The 20639-nt window shown below is 34.2% G+C and overlaps 1 protein-coding gene across 11 annotated transcripts in view; it reads left to right on the forward strand.

The window, feature by feature from the left end:
• Window positions 1-20639, forward strand: part of NBEA (neurobeachin) — a 685885-nt gene that overhangs the window by 429633 nt on the left and 235613 nt on the right. For all 11 annotated transcript variants that reach the window (XM_043576682.1, XM_043576704.1, XM_043576721.1 and 8 more), the window contains one exon: window positions 9059-9183. In XM_043576682.1, coding sequence (XP_043432617.1) covers window positions 9059-9183 — 125 coding nt within the window. The remainder of the gene's footprint in view (window positions 1-9058; window positions 9184-20639) is intronic.

Below are 20639 nucleotides of genomic sequence, written 5' to 3' on the forward strand. Positions count from 1 at the left end.
ACTTTAGAAGATGATCCAAAGAAAGCACAAGTCTCCAATTCCTATTGTTATTTCATCTATACTCAGTGCCAGCACTATCTTTAAACTAAAAAGAGTAAAATAAGTAGGGTCTAAAAGGAACAGACAGTTGTTTAGAAGAGTTTATGTCTGTTCAAATATTGAAAACCCCAAGTATGATTCAAGACTGACTCTCAGTACTGTAAAATAATTTCTTTATAGATAATGGGAAAAATACCATAAGAACAAATCAGAAAAAAATATTCAAATTTTCCCAGTTTCCCCCGTCAAAAAAAATAAGAAGATGGATTTTAGATTTTTGAAACTACAGTTAAATATTTTTCATTGTTACTTGTACTTAAATTTTTATATGAATCAAGAAGTGTATTATTGACTTGTTTAATTAACATAAGGATATTTTTTAGTCTAAAACGGTAAAGGAGAAACGTAATTTAAAATGGAACAAAACAGAAAATGCATTTGAAATGAACAGGAAATTAGATTTCGAGATTAACAATGGTGATTTTTTTTAAGTAGATATGACAGAATACAGTCTTTCACAATTTAAACTCGTTTGTGATATTAGAAGGAAGAATGACTTTCCATTGAGATGTAGCTTTTACTCTGTCATTTATTCTTTGAACTTGGTTAACAGGTGTTAGGCGCTTATATGTCTCTCCAGTAGAGAAGGAAATAACTGTCAGTCACAACTGGACATTAGTTTCCTGTGTGTCCTTTCCCTCCACAGAGAAAAGTGGTGCATTCCTTATTATTTGCTCCCAGTACCATCCTGGACCTCGCTTGTTCTATATGCAGTATTCTCTACCACAGGTGCCCATAAAAATAGCGGGTTGCTGGAGCATTGGTACGTGCTATACTTCCCCAACTGAAATAGATATTAACCCTAGGAATAAGGATCCAAGATTCTTCTTTATGTAGAGCTGTTTAGGGAACACAGATAGTGAAGGAAAAGTTTGTTTTTCATCATGAAGAGTAAGTAAATATAAAGGAGGTATAGGGTATTGAGTTAATTTGTATAACTACATTAAATTAGGAGATATATTTGTGAGTATTAGGAAATTTTACAAACATAATGAAGTCTCGGTATAGTGCAGACATTTTTAAAATTAACTTTATTTTGAGATAATTGTAGATTCACGTTCAGGTTAAGAACTAAGACAGATCTCATGTCCTTTTTATCCAGTTTCTGCCAACGGTAACATCTTGCAGAACTACAGTATAATATTACAACCAGGATACTGATAACGGTCAAGATACAGAACATTTCCATTTTCACCAGGGTCCCTCATGTTGCTCTTTTATGGCAACACCCTCCCTCCTCCTGACTCTCCACACTGGTCTGTTCTCCAGTTCTATAATTTTGTCATTTCAAGAATGTTATATAAATGGAATGATACTGTATGTCACCTTTGTAGACAGTTTTTTTCAATCAGCATAATTCCATGAGGATTCACCCAGGTTATTGTATGTATCAATAGTTTGTCTTACTTTACTGCTGAGTAGTATTCCATGGTATGGATGTGACACAGTTGTTGAACCATTTTTACCTATTGAAGGACAACTGGGTTGTTTTCATTTTGGGGGTATTACAAATAAAGCTTTTATAAAGATTTGTGTACATGTTTTCCTGTGAACATAAGTCTTCATTTCTCTAGGATAAATGCCCACGAATACAATGCTGGATCAATGATAATTGCATGCTTAATTTTTAAGAAAACTGTTTTCTCTAGTGACTGTTCTGTTTTACATTCTTGCCAGCAAATGAATGAGTGGTCCAGTTCCTCCATATTTTTACCAGCAGTTTCTGTCGTCACTTTGTTTTATTCTAGCAATTCTTATAGGTATATAATAATATCTCACGTGGTTTTAATTGGTCTGCCCCTAATGGATAGTGATATTTAATATCTTTTCATGTGTGTATTTGCCATCTGGTTGTCCTCTTCAGTGAAATGTCTCTTCATGCCTTTTGACCATGATCTAATTGTATAGTTTGTTTTATTTTACTGTTAGGTTTTGGTAATTTTTCATATATTCTAGATTTTACTTCTTTATCAGATACATGGTTGGCAAGTATCTTCACCCACTCTTTTCATCCTTTTGACAGGTTCTTTTGTAGAGCAAATTTTTTTTTAATTTCTGTATAATCCAGTTTATCAATTTTTCCTTCCCAGGCTTATGCTTTTGGTGTCAAATCTACAAACTCCTTACCTAGCCAATTACAAAGATTCTCTCCTTTTTTCCCTAATTTATTTTATAGTTTTACAATTATTTATGTTTCTGAGCCATTTTGAGTCAAGTTTCTTAAAGATATGAGATTTAGGTTAGGGGTTTTTGTCTCTTGTTTTTTGCGGTTTATTTTTGGGAGGGAGGTTTGTTTTTTTGGTTTTTTTTGTTTTTGTTTTTGTTTTTTTTTCTTTTTGCCTCTGTATGTTCAATTGCTCCAGCAATTCAGTGGAAAGATATCTTTCCTCCATTGAATTAATTTTCTACCTTTGTCAAAATCAGCTGGGCATCTTTGCGTAGGTTTATTTATTGGTTCTCTATTCTGTTTGTCTAATCTATAGGTCTATTCCTTGCCAGTATCACATAGTCTTTAACTATTTAATGTCTTGAAGTCAAGTAGACTGGTTCCTCCCCCTTTAACCTTCTGTTATATAAGTTTTAGAACAATCTTTTTTAAATCTACTAAAACTCTTGCTGGAATTCTTAAAGGAATTATATTAAGCCTGTGTATCAATTTGGGGAGAATTGATACATTTACTATATTGAATTTTCCAATCCATGAACATGGTATGGCTTTCCATTTTATTTAGGTATTATATTTCTTTCATCTTACTGTGTAGTTTTCATTACACAAGTCCTGTACATGTTTTGTTACATTTGTAACTCTCTTTTTTTGTTAATTTAAATTGTGTTTTTATTTCAGTGTTCATGTGTTCATTGCTAGCATATAGAGATACAATTGATATTTTTATGTTTATTCTGTGACCTTGTTAAACCCAGGCATTACTTTCAGGGGGTTTTGATAGATGTTGTTTGATTTTCTACATAGAAAATAATGTTTTCTGCAAACAAAGACAGTTTATTTCTCTCTTTCCTATTCTGTATTAATTTTTGCCTTTTTTGTTTGATTGCATTGGCTACAAATTCTAGTACTTTGTTGAATAAGAGGAGTGGGAGCAGATGTTTTGTATTTTTCCCAGTTTTAGGGGAAAATCATTCATTCCTTCTTCTTTTAGTATAATTTAGCTATAGGATTTTTGTAGATGCTTTTATCAAGCTGAAGAAGTTGTCCTTTATTCCTGTTTTTCTGAAAATTTCTTTCATCATGGATGCATGTTGAATTTTATCACATTCTTTTCTATATTGACTGATCATGTGATTTTTCTTCAGCCATTAATTTGGTGGATTATATTAATTTTCAAACATTGAGCCAAACCAGCATTCCTGGAATAAACTTCAATTGTCATCATGTATAATTTTTATTATATATTGTGGAATTCTATTTGCTTGTATTTTATTTAGGATTTTTTGTCTGTATACATAAGCGGTGTTGGTCTGTAGTATTCTTCTTTGTACTGTCTTTAGTTTTTATTTTGGTATTATACTAGCTATAATATTAGTTGAGAAAAGTTTCCTTCCCTATTTTCTAGGTGAAATCATGTATAACCAGGATCAGTTTTCTTTAAATGTTTGATAGAATTTTCCAGTAAAACCATGTAGGCCTGGAGATTCTTTTGGGGGAGTTTTTAAGTAATGTCTTAAATCTCCTTAATAGTTAATGATCTATTCATATTATCTATTTCATATTGAGTGAGTTATGGTAGTTTGTACTGTTTAAGAAATTTGCCCATTTTGTTAAAGCTGTCAAATTTATGTGTGTAGAGTATTTTACAGCATTTACTGATTATGCTTTTGATGGCCTCAGGGTCTGTAACAATATATGCTGTTTCATTGCGGGTATTGGTAATCTTTCTCTTCTTTCTTTTTTCTTTGTCAGTTCTACTGGTATTAAGACTCAGCTGTTTGTTGTATTGATTTTCTTTGTTGTTTTTCTGTTTTGAATTTCATTGATTCTTACTTTTATCTTTACTATCTCCTTCTGCTTGCTTTGCTCTTATTTTTCTATTCTTAATGTTAGAATTTAGGGTATTGATTTGAGATATTTCATCTTTTCTAATGTATGTATTTGCACTATAAATTTTCCTATCATTACTGTTTTAGTGGGGTCCCACAAAGTTTGATAGTTTTATTGTAATTTTTATTCAATTCATTGTATTTTTTGTTTTTCCTTGAGAATTTTTTTTTGATCCATAGGTTATTTAGAAGTGTGTTGTTATAGTTTCCAAGTGTCTGAGGATTTTTTTTTCTGTTGCCTTTCTGTTATTGATTTCTGTCTTTATTCCTTTTTTGTAGGAGAGTACACTATAGGATTTCAGTTTTCTAAATTTGTTGGATGTGTGCTGTGGCCCAGCATATGGTCTGTCTTGAACAATGTGTATTCCTCTGTTGTTGTTGCATGTTCTAAAAATGTTGGCTGATGGTGGTATTGTGTTCTTCTGTATCTTTGCTGATCTTCCAACTAGGTGTTCTATCAATTGCTGAAAAGAAGGGTGTATATACACACAATATAGCTCTGTATTTGTCATCTCCTTTCAGTTTATCAGTTTTTGCTTGACATATTTTCCTCCTCTATTGTTTGGTGCATACACATTTGGGATTGGTATCTAATTGGTAGATTGGCCTTTGTGTCATTAGATAAGATCCTTCTTTATCTCTAGTAATTTTATTTTTTCTGGAGTATATGTTGTATTAATATAGCCACTCCTGCTTTCCTTTGATTAGTGTTTGAATGATAGATCTTTTTTATTCTTTATTTTCCACTTGCCTGTATTATTATATTTGAAGTAGATTTCTTGCAGACAGCATTCTTTTTAAAGCATTATTATTTATTGTTTGTTTATTCTCCTTGTTTTCCATTGCTGTGTTTTGGTTTTCATGTCTTCTTGTGGGTTACTTGAACATTTCTTGGAGTTCCATATTGATTTATCCATCATGTTTTTGAGTATATCTCTTTGTATAGATTTTTTAGTGGTTGTTTTAAGTATGACATTATGTATATGTATTTTATCAGAGTCTGCTGTGTTTTACCAGTCCAAATGAAGTACAGAATCTTTATTTCCTTTACATCCCTTTACCCTCCCCCACTTATAATCTCTTTGTCTTAAATATTAACTCTACACACACTTAGAACCACATTGGACAGTGTTAAAATTTTTACTTCTATGATAAATCATAATTTAAAACACATATTTACTCATTTTTTGCTTATTATGTTCCTTCTTCCTTCCTGGTGTTCCAATGTTCCTTTTATTGCTTCCCTTGTGTTCATAAGACTGGTTATAGCCACTTTTTAGACTGGCTTTGATGGCAACAAATACTTTGTTTTCCTTCATCTGAAAAATCTTAATTTTTCATTCCTGGGTAGTATTTTCACTGGTTACAGGAATCTGAGTTGACAGTTCTTTTTTTTTCCAGTACATAAAATATATTTGGCCATTTCTTCTGGCCACCGTAGCTTTTGATATAAAATATGCTGTCATTCTAATTGTTTTATACCTGTAGGTGAGATGTCATTTTTCTCTGGCTGCTTTGTAGGTTTTGCTTTGTCCTTTGTTTCAGAAGTTTAACCATGATTTGCCTTGGCATAAATTTCTTCAGATGTATGGAGTTCAGTCAGCTTCTTAAATCTGTACATTATGCTTTTTTTGCCAAATTTGAGAAATATTCAGCCATTATTTTTTCAGGGACTATTTCAGCCCTGCTCTCTTTCCTCTCTCCTTTCCAGAATTCCCATGACCCAAATATTTTGGATGTTATAATTCATAGATCCCTGAGGCTTTGTTCCTTTTTTTTTTTCAGTCTATTTTCTCTGTTATTCAGATTGGGTAATATCTATTATTCTATCTGCCATTTAACTAAATCTTTCTTCTGTCCTTTCCATTCTGCTGTTAAGCCCATTCACTGAGCTTTTTATTTTGGTCATTTATTTGTCAGTTCTAAAATTTCTTTGGTACTTTTTATATCTTCTAATTTTTTGCTGAGTGAGACTTTTTGTTTCTTTCCTGAGGCTTTCGATTTTTTTTTATTTGTTTCAAGCATGTTCATAATTGCTCAGTGAAGCATTTTTTAAAAATCATACATGGTTTAAAATCCTTGTCAGAAAATTCTAACATCCCTGTCATCTCAGTATTAGCATCTATTGGTGACATTTTACATTGTTTGAAATCTTCCCAGTTCTTGATGTGACATGTAACTTTAGATTGAAAGAAGATATTTTCTTATTATTCTTAGAGATATATTGTATCCTATTTAAACCTTTTGTTTTAGTTGACCCTCTCTGACATTCCTCCATTAGGAGAAATAGGGAAGCACTGCATCTTTCCTGCCCGGTGGAGGTAGAACTCCAGATTCCCCACCTGCATTCTACTGACGTCTAGAGAGTGAGGGAGGAGGCAGTGCTTCATTACTACTTGGCAGGGGCGGGAGTTCTAGCTAGTGAGGCTAGTGTGGGTAGCCTTATTGGTGTTGATCAGAGGTGAAAGTCCTGACTCTCTACTAGGCGTTCTCTGATACCACCCGAGTGAGGAGGGAGAAGAACATCTCATTACTGTTTGGCAGGGGGGGAAATCCAGGCCCTCCACATGGTTTCCGCTGACTTCTTGAGGGTGGTGTTCAGAGATGCAAGTCCTGGTTCCCTGTTGTCCTTCTCTGATACACCCCTGACTGAGGATGTTAGAGACTCAATCTCTTGGTTGAGATTAATCTTGATTAGTAGACTTCCCACTTACTTTCTGGTGAGGGTAGAGTGGGGCTACTGTTTTTCTGTGGTGTTGAGCTAGAGTGCGATAGTTGTCTAAAAGTTTTCTCTTTTGCTGGGTTGCACCTTTCTTGGTTCTTTGGCTGGAGAAACCAGGCTTTTGTTGGGGACTTTTTTTTTTTGGTCTGTACCCATGGGTCTAATCTAGGTTGCTAGCCTCTTTGCCTTGAGGTCTAGGATATGTGAGGCAAAAAGACAACCCTGGCAACTCTACTAAATTTATTCTTTGGCCCTGGCGTCATTGGTCAGTCTGCCTTCTGCTTTCCAACTTTCAGAGTCTTGTTATATTTGTTTTACATATAGTGTCCAAAGTTTTTAAGTCATACTTAATAGGAGGAATAGAGAAAGATATGTCTATAGTTGGTAATTTGAGATAATATTAGATCTGTCTCTCCTGGGGAATTCAAAATTTGATTTTAACATGCTCTATTTTTTAATTTTTATTCATTTATTTTGGGAGAGACAGAAAGAGCTTGTGGGGGTAAGAGACAGAGAGAGAGGGAGAGAATCCCAAGAAGCCTCCATGCTGTCAGCACAGAGTCCAATACGATGTGGGGCTGCATCTCAGGAACCATGAGATCATGACCCAAGCCAAAATCAGGAGTGGGACCCTTAACTGACTAAGCCAACCACACCCCGATTTTGACACACTCTTAAGGAAAATCTGTATAGCAAGTTTTTAGCAGGGTCTTCCCGAAACCACTACGATTAGTCTGTATTTGTAAGGATAGATACTGTCCTATTTTAAATTCACAGAGGTACCTGTAACCATTATTCTTTGGCAATCTTATTTTGAAAGAAAAATAAAGTTTTAATAATTACGATGTGTAGAAAAACAAGTGTATTCAAATATACTTCAAATGCTTATAATTTTAATATTCTCTTTATATATCCCTTACCTTGTTATATTCTTTAACAATTAAGTTGTGGAAAACAAAATTGGATAGCCACAAAATCCAAAATGTTTTTCAAAAGTGTATTACTGTTCTCAATGACTACATGTCTATAGGTTTTCAAGGTGAAGAATTGGCATAATAAATTCATTGACTATTCAAAAACATAGTATGTCCTAGAATACTGTACTAGAGATATAATGATGAGCAAAACATACACAGTTCCTGCTTTAATAAAATGTAGTATTCTTTTACAATAAAATAGCAAAATGAAAATGAAATCAAATCTTCTATGAAAGCATTTTATGTGTTTTTATGAATAGTGCTGTTCAAGAACATGAGAATATTATCTCTTGAATATATTACTCCAAATACTAGAGAGAGAGAAAAACAGACTTCTCAGACAGTGGCTTTTATCACCAATAGTTATTGAAATTGAATTGAAAACAAAAATTATATTGTGAAACATTCCATTGATATACAATGAACAGATTTCAGTAGTTTCTGAAATATCTCGTGGATTTTTAATATTAGTTTAGAGCATAACATGGTTTAGACAATGTTGCCCAGTGAAGGCCGTAATTGTTAATGGTTTATATTAGCTGAAAGCAGTAAAATCATCCAAGGACTCTGTTAGTGTTAGAATAATAATTTACCAAGACAATTACCACATACTGGAATTTTTTGCAGCTCTAATTCAGTATTATTAATAATGGATAAAATTGCACTTTTCTCAGGTTGCTGTGGGCAGCAGGGAATTATTTCAATGAATATTTCAGCACATTATTTTAATCATTGTTCCACCAAATCCAAGCAGGCAATATTTTATGGTTCTTAATTCAGTCTACTAAGAAACCATGGTCATTAAATTGCAAACTATTTGTAGTGAGGTCTATCCTGTGATTTACAAGCCTTGTTAAAGACAGTGTAAAAGAAGGAAAACTGTGCCATTAATACTTGTAATTTGATGCTGCGTTTGTTACTGAACTCCCCATGATTAATGTTTTCAGTGGAAAGAAGAACATTGTAGAGAAAACAGAGCTGAGTATTACAATGCTTAAAATATGAGAATGTTACTCTTTTAAGTTTTGGTCATTTGGACAGGAAATACGTATGTAAACACAATCGTAAAACATAAATATCTCAAATATCATCTTGATTTTCCATTGAGACCAAAGAAATAAAGCCTTAATGTTATGTAAAAAAAATATATTTCCAGTTATGCATTGTTGTTAATAGCGCCTACTGTTTATTTCCTCATTCCTAGCCAATTGCATGATTTCTGGCGTTTGGATTACTGGGAAGATGATCTTCGTCGAAGGAGACGATTTGTTCGTAATGCGTTTGGCTCCACTCATGCTGAAGCACTGCTCAAAGCTGCAGTAGAATATGGTCAGTACCAATACCTCCTACACAACACTTCCCTGGATATGATGGGACTCTTTGTGGTTGAAAATTCATTTTTTTTCACTAGCATTTAAAATTCAGCATGTCGGGGTACCTGGGTGGCTCAGCTGGTTGAGTGGCCGACTCTTGTTTAAGGCTCAGGTCATGATCTCAAGGCTCATGGGTTTGAGCCCCACATCGGGCTCTGCACTGACGGTGTGGAGCCTGCTTGGGATTCTCTCTCTCCCTCTCTCTCTGCCCCTCCTCTGGTCATTCTCTCTCTCTCAAAATAAATAAACTTAAAAATAAATAAGTAAGTAAGTAAATAAATAAATAAATAAATAAATAAATAAATAAATAAAATTCGGCATGTCGTAAGTCAAAAATACTATGTTCTGCTTTATCCTTCAGTGTCATGTAGGTGACACTTACTCAACCCAATATTTCACCCACTTGATATATTTTAGACCCTTAAACTTCTTTTTAATAGATTAAAAGACTCTAGGGGCATCTGGGTGGTTCAGTCGGTCGAGCACCTGACTTCAGCTCAGCTCATGATCTCACAGTTCATGAGTTCGAGCCCCATGTCAGGCTAGCTGCTGCCACCGCGGAGCCTGCTGCAGATCCTCTGCCCCTCTTCTCTACCCCTACCCCGCTGGCGCCCTCGCTCTCAAAACTGAATAAACATTAAAAAAAAAGACTCTATATGAAGGATTATTACTCAACATCAATCTTACACAGCCTGAAACAAGAGTAAAATCAGTTTCTTTATCAGTTTCAAAGTCTGTCAAAATTTTGGTGACCAAGATACAAGGTGGCAAAACACACGATTGTAACTGTGTACTCAGACTTAAATATTTTTATGTACAATTTGTGTATGTGTACATACACTCATATATGCTATATAAATATACATATATGCATGATATATATATACACATATGTATAGTGTTTGTATATATATACATGCACATATTTGCGTATTTAACAGAAACAAATGTCTTATTAATAATCTCATCATATGACATTCTCAATTTTTTTACTGTTTTATTCTCTTCAGTCTAAAACAAAACAAAAAAATAAATACTGCTACAATATGTAAATTGAAATTACCAGTCCTCCAATGGGATGCAAATAAAGTTTAAAAAAAACCATCTCACATTAACTATATCATCAACTATTACACTACAGTAGAACTGTACCTTAATTTTTCCTTTAAAAAATCTATATTAAATAGAAAATATCAAAATATTTTTATAATTTAATAAAAAATACTACTATTTTAATTTGCTGTCTACCAAGAAATATAAATAGGACTATTTTGTACCATTTTTAAGTGCTCCAACAAATTGAAGTGTAATTGATCAACTCAGAACTGAATAAACTATATACACCCAGAAAATACCATTAATGAACCCCTATCTATATATTTTTGTTACTAACCACTTTTGTTCTTACAATTACTTGTGTTTTTATTATGATAATTTTCATTTACTTGAGTATAATAAGTGAGCCATCTGTTTTAAAATTTACCATAGTTTATAACATTTAATACTATTCATGTTCTTGATGGATTAGACAGAGAAAATACTTAATCCTGATAAAAATAAAATGTGCAAAGCTTTTAAAACTTGTTGTACAGGTAGTCCAGGAATTGATATAACTTAGTAAGACTCAAACATATTAAATAAATAGATGAGGATTTCATATTAAAGTATTATGCCTAAGATAAAAGTTTCAACATAACTTTATACAATAAAAGTAACTATAGGAAAGAACATGCTAGAAAAAAATTATAGTTCACTGGTACTATAGGGGATTTCTTTAATGAACAAGAGAGATCTCCTAAGGATTTTAGTGCCTAAGGATTTAAACTTAACTTGTTGTGTTATCTTTATGCTTAAAATAAGATATTGTCTTGGGCGCCTGGGTGGCTCAGTCAGTTAAGCGCTGACTTCGCAAGGTCATGATCTCGCAGTTCGTGGGTTCGAGCCCCTGGTTGGGCTCTATGCTGACAGCTTGGAGCCTGGAGCCTGCTTTGGAGTCTGGGTCTCCCTCTCTCCCTGCCCCTCCCCCACTTGTGCTGTGTCTCACTCTCTCAAAAATAAGCAAACATTAAATTTTTTTAAATGACATATTGTCTTTACACTCTAATGGAAGAGATTTTTAGAAATACCTAAAATGTCATGCTTTATAATTTGAACTTGAAATTATTAAAACTTCACTTCATACACTTTAGACTTTTTCACCAACCCATCCTATTTGAATTCATCCCATTTGAAAATAGAAACCTATAGAGACAGTTTGTAACAGAGTTAGGCTAAATTGATATTAGTAGTGATACTGAGTTGACAAAGGTTTATTTATACAAGATCCACATTATACTGTATTCAGCATTCTATAGGTTGCTTTTAAAGAGTCTGTTAGTTTAAAAAACAAAAACAAAAAACCAAACAAAAAAAAAGAGCCTGTTAGAAAAAAATGCCATTCTCTGTAAAAGCAGATACTTTGTATGTTTAATTTGTAAAATATCTGTATTATTAAACCATTGTTAAAGCCTATCAGAGACAAATTTTAAAATCTTTTACTTTAAAATCTTTTAAGACATCTGATAGTCAGCTTTTGATGCCATAGTAACTACTGTTACTGAACCTAAACTGAAAATAGCAGTTTAATTTTGAAATAGATGAAAGATGTAGGTAATACTAAACATCTTCCGAGTGTAGTGTAAGAGTATTTTATTTTATTTTTTGTCTACACATAAATAAACCCTTTTGTTATTAAGTTTTTTGATTCCAATATAGTTAACATACAGTGTTCCTTTTAGTTTCAGGTGTACAATATAGTAATTCAACGATTCCATACATCAGCCAGTGCCCATCACAAGTGCACTCCTTACTCCCCATCACGTATTTCACCCATCCCCCCACCCAGCTCCTCTCTGGTAACCATCAGTTTGTCCTCTATACTTAAGAGTCTGTTTCTTGGTTTGTCGCTCTCTCCTTTTTTGCTTTGTTTTGTTCTTAAATTCCACATATGAGTGAAATCATATAGTATTTGCTTTTCACTGACTGACTTATTTTGCTTAGCGTTATACTCTGTAGCTCCATCCGTGTTGGTGCAAATGGCAAGATTTAATTTTTTATGGCTGAATAATATTCCATTATGTATATATACCACTTCTTTATCCATTCATCTATCAATGGACACTTGGGCTGCTTCCACAATTTGGCTATTGTAAATAATGTTGCTGTAAACATCGGGGTACATGTATCCCTCTGAATTCATGTTTTTGTACCTTAGGGGTAAATATCCAGCAGTGCAATTGCTGGATCACAGGGTAGTTCTATTTTTAACTTTTTGAAGAACCTCCATACTGTTTTCCAGAGTGACTGCACCAGTCTGCATTTCCACCAACAGTGCACAAGGGTTCCTTTTTCTCTACATCCTCAGCAACACCTGTTTTTCTTATATTTTAATTTGAGCCATTAGTGTAAGAGTATTTTAAAGTATGGAGCAATTTATAGGGGCGCCTGGGTGACGCAGTCGGTTAAGCGTCCGACTTCAGCCAGGTCACGATCTCGCGGTCCGTGAGTTCGAGCCCCGCGTCGGGCTCTGGGCTGATGGCTCAGAGCCTGGAGCCTGTTTCCGATTCTGTGTCTCCCTCTCTCTCTGCCCCTTGCCCATTCATGCTCTGTCTCTCTCTGTCCCAAAAATAAAATAAATGTTGAAAAAAAAAATTTTAAGTATGGAGCAATTTATGAATTTGAAATTTGGAATGAGCGGTATTCAGAACTAATTATCTCTCTTGAGTTGAGTTCATTGATAGAAGGCAAGAGGGTTATGTTTTTTTATACATAACTAGAACAAAGACCACGTGTATGCCATAAAATATTCAGGAAAGCTATATGGTACCCATGCCAGAGTTATTGTCACATCATTCTCAAGATTAAGATCGTGTAATGGAAAACAAAAGAGAACTGAAACAATTCTACCTCCAAAACCAGCTCTAGAGCATACCTCTTCAACCTTCAGCACAGTTTCTATCGGTGGGCCTTTGCAATTGTGTAGAGAGTAGGGAGTAAAATATAGAGGATGTGAAGAGATGAGTGGGAAAGTGCCCCCTGGTGTGAGCTGTACACAGAAGTAGAAAGAAGTATTAAAAACTGCCAAGAGAAAAAGGTAGCATTGTGTCTTCTTCCAGACTCTCAACGTGCCTCCTAACCTATATGTAAAGTTATTTCTTCAGAAGAAATAGAGAGTAAATGTAAGTTATTATTACAAAGCGCTTCATCCAATAAAAATAAATGTTGAAAACCTTAAAAATATTTTAAATAAAGCTTTTTATTCACATATTGCTAGAACATTCATATAAAAGTAAAAAATTCAGCCCATCATCTGGCCACTCTGCCTGCCATTAAACATTTAAATGTGTTTTAGGTACCTTCAAGTCTAGCAGCATATAGACTTAACATCTAAATTATTAAATATTTTGGTTTGTGTAGACCTAGAAAAGGTACATTTATTGTACATTTTTGTAAAAGGCTTCACATTTTGAGAGGGCTTCTAGGACAAATTGAAATTCAATTTGTTTCTTCCTCGATGTTAAATAATTAGAGTATTTCAATTTCCCTGTACATTGTGTCTTGAAAATTAAGCATTAAATGCACAGAAACTCTGCTATAATCTTTGGTCCAAAAAAATTATATTCATCTACATTGTGGCAGCAAAATTCTTTTAAGAGCAGAAGAATATTTTGTGAATGGAACTTTCAGTATGGATATAAGTGTTTGAATCAGCGATCAATGTTTCCAGACTATTAAACAAGTTGTACATAAATAGAGAATACTTACATGGCCATCAAAGCAGTCCCTGGGATTTGAACACTGGTAAGGTCTATCTGTTCATCCCTATAGTACAGTAAGTTTCAAGAAGGTGAGCCTATACTAATGTAACAGAACTGAAACTGAATTAGCAGACTTAATATTTTATTTAAAATGTTTTGAATCACTTGACTTTTCCCTAAATTCAGTCATTTAGATGAAACTGGATTTAAACTTTCATGTGATGGGTGGGAACACTTAGCCATAATTTGAACATTCTTTTCAGATAATCTGTGTGGAGCCACAAATCAAATATATTAACAGTGCTTTCTTTTATATGAGCAAATAATCAAAACTGGGTATATTTTCAAGAAGATAGAAAGGACAATAATTTTGTTTCATACTGACTTTGAAAAGCTTTCCATTCCATTTCATTATTAAAACTTTTGGTTGACCTTTTTCTGTTGGAAAACATTCTTAATACTGATGGAGTTTTTCATGCTTCTTAGTAATACTAATGAGTTGAATAATTTATGAGGTTGTCATGCGCAAAAGATTTGGTGTGATTTGATATACTTTCAGCCTTGGTGTTGGAATGTGATTAATAAAACCTAGAGGCATGTAATTTTTTCCTGATGTTTAATGTTCTAATTTTGGATGTATTTAATATGTTATTTAGGTATTTTCTAATAGTAAAATTTCTTAAAAGTGCAAATTTAATTGATTAGTAGGAATTTTACAGACCATAAGGAAGAATATAAGGAAAATATTTTAAACTCAAAATTCATCTTCTGACCTGCAGGATTTTCTTCTTCAGGGCAAATTAGCCAATGGGGAAATGATTGAAAAGGAAGGGTTTTGTGTATTGTTTATGTGTTTAAATAAAACCTAGACTAGTCAACTTCTGGTGCATTTCTGGTGCTTAAAGATTATGCTGTCAAAGAAGAGTACAAAATCTTAATAAGTTTGGTTGTCTTTGTTGACTGTCAATTATCATTTAAGACTCTGTTTCCCTTCCATAAAATTATAGTGGAACAATGTTTCATCAAAGCCTAGGATCGCAAGCTCCCCATGTCTGTGATCAAAGACATCATCTTAAATAGGTCTGATCAGGCATCGCAAAAGAGGGCAGGCTGCTTCAGCTGGAAGAAAAAAAACATAGAGCAAAGATGACAAAGTTAATCAGTCATTTCTTTGGCAATAAATAATAAGATATGCTGAGAACTGCAAATGAGAACATCCTTAGGTTCCTCAGAGATGTGTCTGCTTAACACCTGATTTATCTAAGCTTGTGAAGCCATCAAGATATGACCTTGATGAATAAAAAGCAGCTCTGTAATGAATCTGGAATTAAATTAGTTTTGATGGTATATGCATGGCTACTGTAATGTGCTGCTTGCAGAAATAAGAAAAGCACTTGAGACTAAAAAATACTAATGCAACTATAAAAATTGAGAAAGAAGCTAATTGACTTCTTTTTAAGAGTTTACAGTTATTATCATATTTGAGAAATACGATTTGATTTTTTTACGTAATAACCGATCGTTTGTATTATGTAGAAGCACTCGCAAACATCTTATTACTGTTCATCGATAACTCCATTTTAATTGGTGTGTTATTAATCGAATCTCCATATCTTGAATAAATGAGGTGATCTGATTATGGTTAAAATAATTCACTGAAAGTTAATGATGTAAACTCTTTTAAAAGAAGAAGAAAAAGACATACAAGGAATCATCTTTCAGCTCTTTTTTATGCCAGTGTCACATTTTAATATCAGAGCATTGTCTTCACTTCTCATTTTTATATTCTCTTAAAATAATTGAAACAGATTACATAAATGCTGTTACAAAATATGCTTATCAGATGCATTTTACAGACTTTATATAGCATTTGTGTACCAACAAATGTTCTAATTACAACTCCCCTGTCTTTGTTTTGAAGATGCATATTGTAGCTTTAAACAGATTCAGAAGAATCAAATCACTGTATTAATTTAGAAGCATTTATTGAATATCTTCTATATTCCAAGCATTTGCTCCATGCTGGCTTTGAAGTTTGAGACAGTTTCTACCCTCTAAGAGCATACAGTTTAGTGCTTTATCACAGGGTGGGGGGGGGGGGTGTTCCCAGCATCTACTGAATAGAGACTGCTGCTAGAATATCCTGTCACGCACAGGCAGCTTCCCTAGAATGACGACAGCAACAAAACTCCAGCTCTAAATGCCACTAGTGGAATGCCACAAGGTGGAAAAACCCTGGTCTACTGGTGAGAAACAGGTATCATGAAGAGAGGTAGTAGTTCATAAAGGAGCGCAGGGGACAGAGTGACTAACTGTGAGTCTGATGGGTTGGAGTAGGCTTCATAGAAGTAATTACTTAGGAACCGTCTCGAGAGAAGATTAGGAATTTACCAGGTGAGCCAGGAATGGCAGAGGTAGTATTAGAAATTACCAGGATATGAAGGCATAACTTATTCCTTTGAATGGCCTCAATGTTTTGCATTTTGTGATAGGCCCCTATGTAAAAATTTGGAAAATGTTTGACTTTAGGTGTATCATATTCTGAGATAAAAACGATTTGAAAACAAGAAATGATATCTTCTGTTCCATTTAGAGCGTAGAATTAATTAAAAACAGTTAGTTGCTGTTTTTTATTGAATTGATAATCGATTAATTTCAAGGTATACATACAGTATTTTCATCATTTAAAGTAGTAGTATTGAAAAATAGGACTTTTATGGAATAGGTCTACAAGCATGGTATTTTCAAATTCTGAAATGTATTTTTTATGCCTACATTTTCTTTCCACTTAGAACATTGAAGGCTGTTTAAGATAGGGAGCTGACAAAATTATATTACTGCTGAGTGGCATAGAACTATCCATAATGTTATTTATGTTCTTTCAGACTAATTTTTCATAAAGTGTATACACAATTGCATTTGTAAGTAATTACAGTGCACCATGATAAATATTTTTGTCAACGTGTGTTAAAATGCTATCTGAGCTCAGTGAAGGGAGTTGCCTAACTGAAGAAATACATTTTAGCTAGACTTGAAAGGATGAATGGAGATCTTCACAAGCCAGTAAGTGAAACGGTGGCAATGTGAGAAAGGGGCCACACAGTACAACATAATGTGTCCAGGGGATGCAAAATGGTGCTCTGTGATGGAACACAGGATAGTGGGGACAACTGTACAAAATGAGGCTGAAAAGCCTGTTTGAAGCCACATTGTGAAAGGATTTGTCAATAGACAGAACCATTAAAGGATTTTTATTTGAGAGAATGACAGACCAAAGAAGTTAGATGGCATGCTAGTAAGTGGTAGAGAGAACAAAAATGCAACCAAAATACCATTCTCTTACTATATAGTATGTTGCCTTAGGTACACTTGGAATTCTAACTGCAAAGAGCATTATTGAACACTTTCCTGCTTTGAAGTTTACCTGTTAAATTTTGGTTACTCCTGTAGCCTACAGATGAACTTAGTGTCGTTCACAGCATGCACTTCAGGTGTCATGTACAAGACGTATTTTGAAATGTTCTGAGGGGCAGGGCACCTGGGTGGCTCAGTGGGTTAAGCATCTGACTTCAGCTCAGGTCATGATCTCCAGGCCCATGCGTGCTGACAGTTCTGTGATTTCTTCTTTGTTCTGTCTCTCTCTCTCTCTCTCTCTCTCTCTTTTTCTCTGTCTCCCTCTCCCCCCTCCCCCTCTCCCTCTCCCTCTCCCTCTCTCTCTCCCTCTCCCTCTTCCTCTTCCTCTCCCTCTTCCTCTCCCTCTCTCTGCCTCTCAAAAATAAATAAAAATTTTAAAAAGATTTTTAATGTTCCGTGGCGCTCCTGGGTGGTCAGTCAGCTAAGCAACCGACTCTTTGATTGCAACTCAGGTCGTGATCTCACGGATTGTGAGTTCGAGCCCCGCATCTGGCTCCAGGCTGACAGTGCAGAGCCTGTTTGGAATTCTCTTTCTCCCTGTCTTTCTGCCCCTCCCCTGTTCATGTGTGCACTCGCTCTCTCACTCTCTCAAAAATAAATAAACTTAAAAAAATAAAATGTTCTGAGCGTTTTAAAAGTGCTTTAAATAACCTATATCAACACCATCTCTTAGCTGTTCCATGTTTTTTAATGATCAAGGAGAAATTTTTATCAGTTTTTTTCTCCCATATTTGAGCCACTTACTTATGTAGCCAAAATATCTCCTACTCCCCGTTCCCAGGATCTTAAAGTAAAATTTCCCCACTGACTTCTGTGACAGGCTTTCAGAAGCAAAACCAAGCATCATTCCCTAGGTTGATGCCCCCCACTGCCATAGGAAGTGTGCCCATCTCTCAGCCCTTGGTTCAGTTGCCCGATGCATCTTTCATTCCTAGAGTTGTCAAAACTTTCTTCCTTCCATTCTGCTCCTATCTGCCATTTACTCCTCTTGACTCACCATGCAAGGTTTTAGTCCTCCCTTCCTTCCTTCCTTCCTTCCTTCCTTCCTTCCTTCCTTCCTTCCTTCCTTCCTTCCTTCCTGAAAAGAAATATGCCCATTGTAGAAAATCTAGAAAAGGCCAGAAAAGTACAAAACGGGGAAAAAAATCTCTCATTGACACCCATGTAAAGCAGCTATCTGCCGGTTTTGATGGCTTTATTTCTTGCTAGTCTTTTTCTAAGCAAACTTCAGCATAGGACCCGAACACTATGCTCTGTATCAAATAATCGCAAAGATGAATAATGCATCGTCTCTGCTCTTTATGATACTGACAGGGTTCCAAAGTGCCCCAAGTTTTCTATATGTTTTAGCATTTTTTTCCATAAGTAAAGTGTGCCATGTGACTTTTAATGTAATGAAGTCCTAGTTTGAATATTTCGCAATTACCCTAACTTCATGGCTAATCAAAGCCCAACCGAGTAATATCCAGTCTAAAATGCACAGGGATTCTACATTTCCTATCATGTATATTCTTAAAATATGGTTTATCAGATTTCCTTTAAAAAGCACAGAATGCATTTTTCTACATTCACTCCATTAAGAAGCTTATTGAGTTAGCATTTTATACTTCTATAGTGCTGCACTTAAATTCAATAAGATTTTCTTGCACCTTTTTAATTGCATTTTTTTTTCAGTTTAAAAATGCTGTTTGAGAATATCCCCTTTGTTGGTCTGCTCTAAGAAATATTGCTTACATATGAATATTTTGAATTAGGAATAAATGAAATTCCATTTTTGCTGTCAGAACCAAATTGTAAAAATGCATTGCATGTCTTGGAAAATCAGTATACTCTATTAGCAGGCCTGTCAATATAAAAAGTGCCTTCCATTTCCACCTCTTGCTCTAATAACCTTTTCTGTGTTACTCTGAGGCAGTTCACATAATCAGAGTATATTGTCAGCTTACTGGAGTTGGGGAAGCATGAAATGAAAATCACGTTAATATTGATCCAATTCTTTTACTTGCAAGTGTCCTTGATGTCCTTTTCCACTAAGCAATAACTGTTGATGTTAGGTAGCCATTTTCTTATTTTAGTTCATACAGTCCAGTAAATCATTTACAAGCATAGCTAATCTAAATAAGAATTTGCTGCTCAGAATAATTTCTGTGAACACTCTATCTTAATTAATGCCCCTATTGCTAATTCTGTATTTCACTCTACCACTGAATATTTTCCTGCAGCTTTCCAGAGAACAGCCTACCTGCAGATATAACATTTGTCCGGTTTGAAACAAAGTCTGTGCAAGTTTTTCATTGGTTAAAAAAAACCACAAGGGATGTGGCACTCTAATTTTATGTGATGCAATGATGTGCTGAAGATGGACCATAAGTAACATAATTATTGATTCAGCCAAGGATTACCACTTCTGAATCAGGCTCAGTGTAAATTTGAAGCCGGGATCTTGGGTTTTTAGTTTTATGGTAGTTGAGATAATACCTATTTTGGATTATTCAATGTATTCTCAGACAACAAAAATGAAGTGGAAGCCACAATTAAATCTAATGCATTCAGAATGCATTTATGTATCCATTTATTGCATGTTTATTGAGTCAGTGACCACTTAGATTTTTACTTAAAGGGTGTTGTTTTCATAAGATGATTTTGTGTTAATGAAGGGAGTCTCCTGACTCAGCACCAGGTATAGAAGAGAGAAAAGGTACTTGAAATTTTTAGTCATTCTTTTTAGTAGTGTTTTTATTCAGTATCATTAACAGTTTTTATCATTAGGATATTTCTACTGTAAAGTCTTGGATTTTTTTAAAATTTGTTCTACATAAACCATGATTTTTTTCGTCCTTATGTCAGCAGTATTTCTTATGAAAATATTTCCTTCTTTCTTAAGGAAAGAAATAACTATGTCTGTGATGTAGAGTCAAACACAAAATTTAATTTTGAATTTAAAGTATTTACAAAGAAAAATATTTACTTTAAACAATTTTTAAATTATATTACAGTAAAGTGTATTGTATATATGTATCTACTGCATTTATATTAAGGTCGGCCTAAAATGTTTTTGAGTCCTATGTTTCTCAATATAGAAAAAATTTCATCTTATTTGAAATGTTCAAAATTATAATGTTCTCATTAATAGATTGGTTCATATATATTATTGCATGGTAACATGTCGCTATCTAATAATATTAGGTGAGAGGTATATTTA

The sequence above is a fragment of the Prionailurus bengalensis genome, chromosome A1 (genome assembly GCF_016509475.1).
Source record: "Prionailurus bengalensis isolate Pbe53 chromosome A1, Fcat_Pben_1.1_paternal_pri, whole genome shotgun sequence".
Taxonomy (NCBI): Eukaryota; Metazoa; Chordata; class Mammalia; order Carnivora; family Felidae; genus Prionailurus; species Prionailurus bengalensis.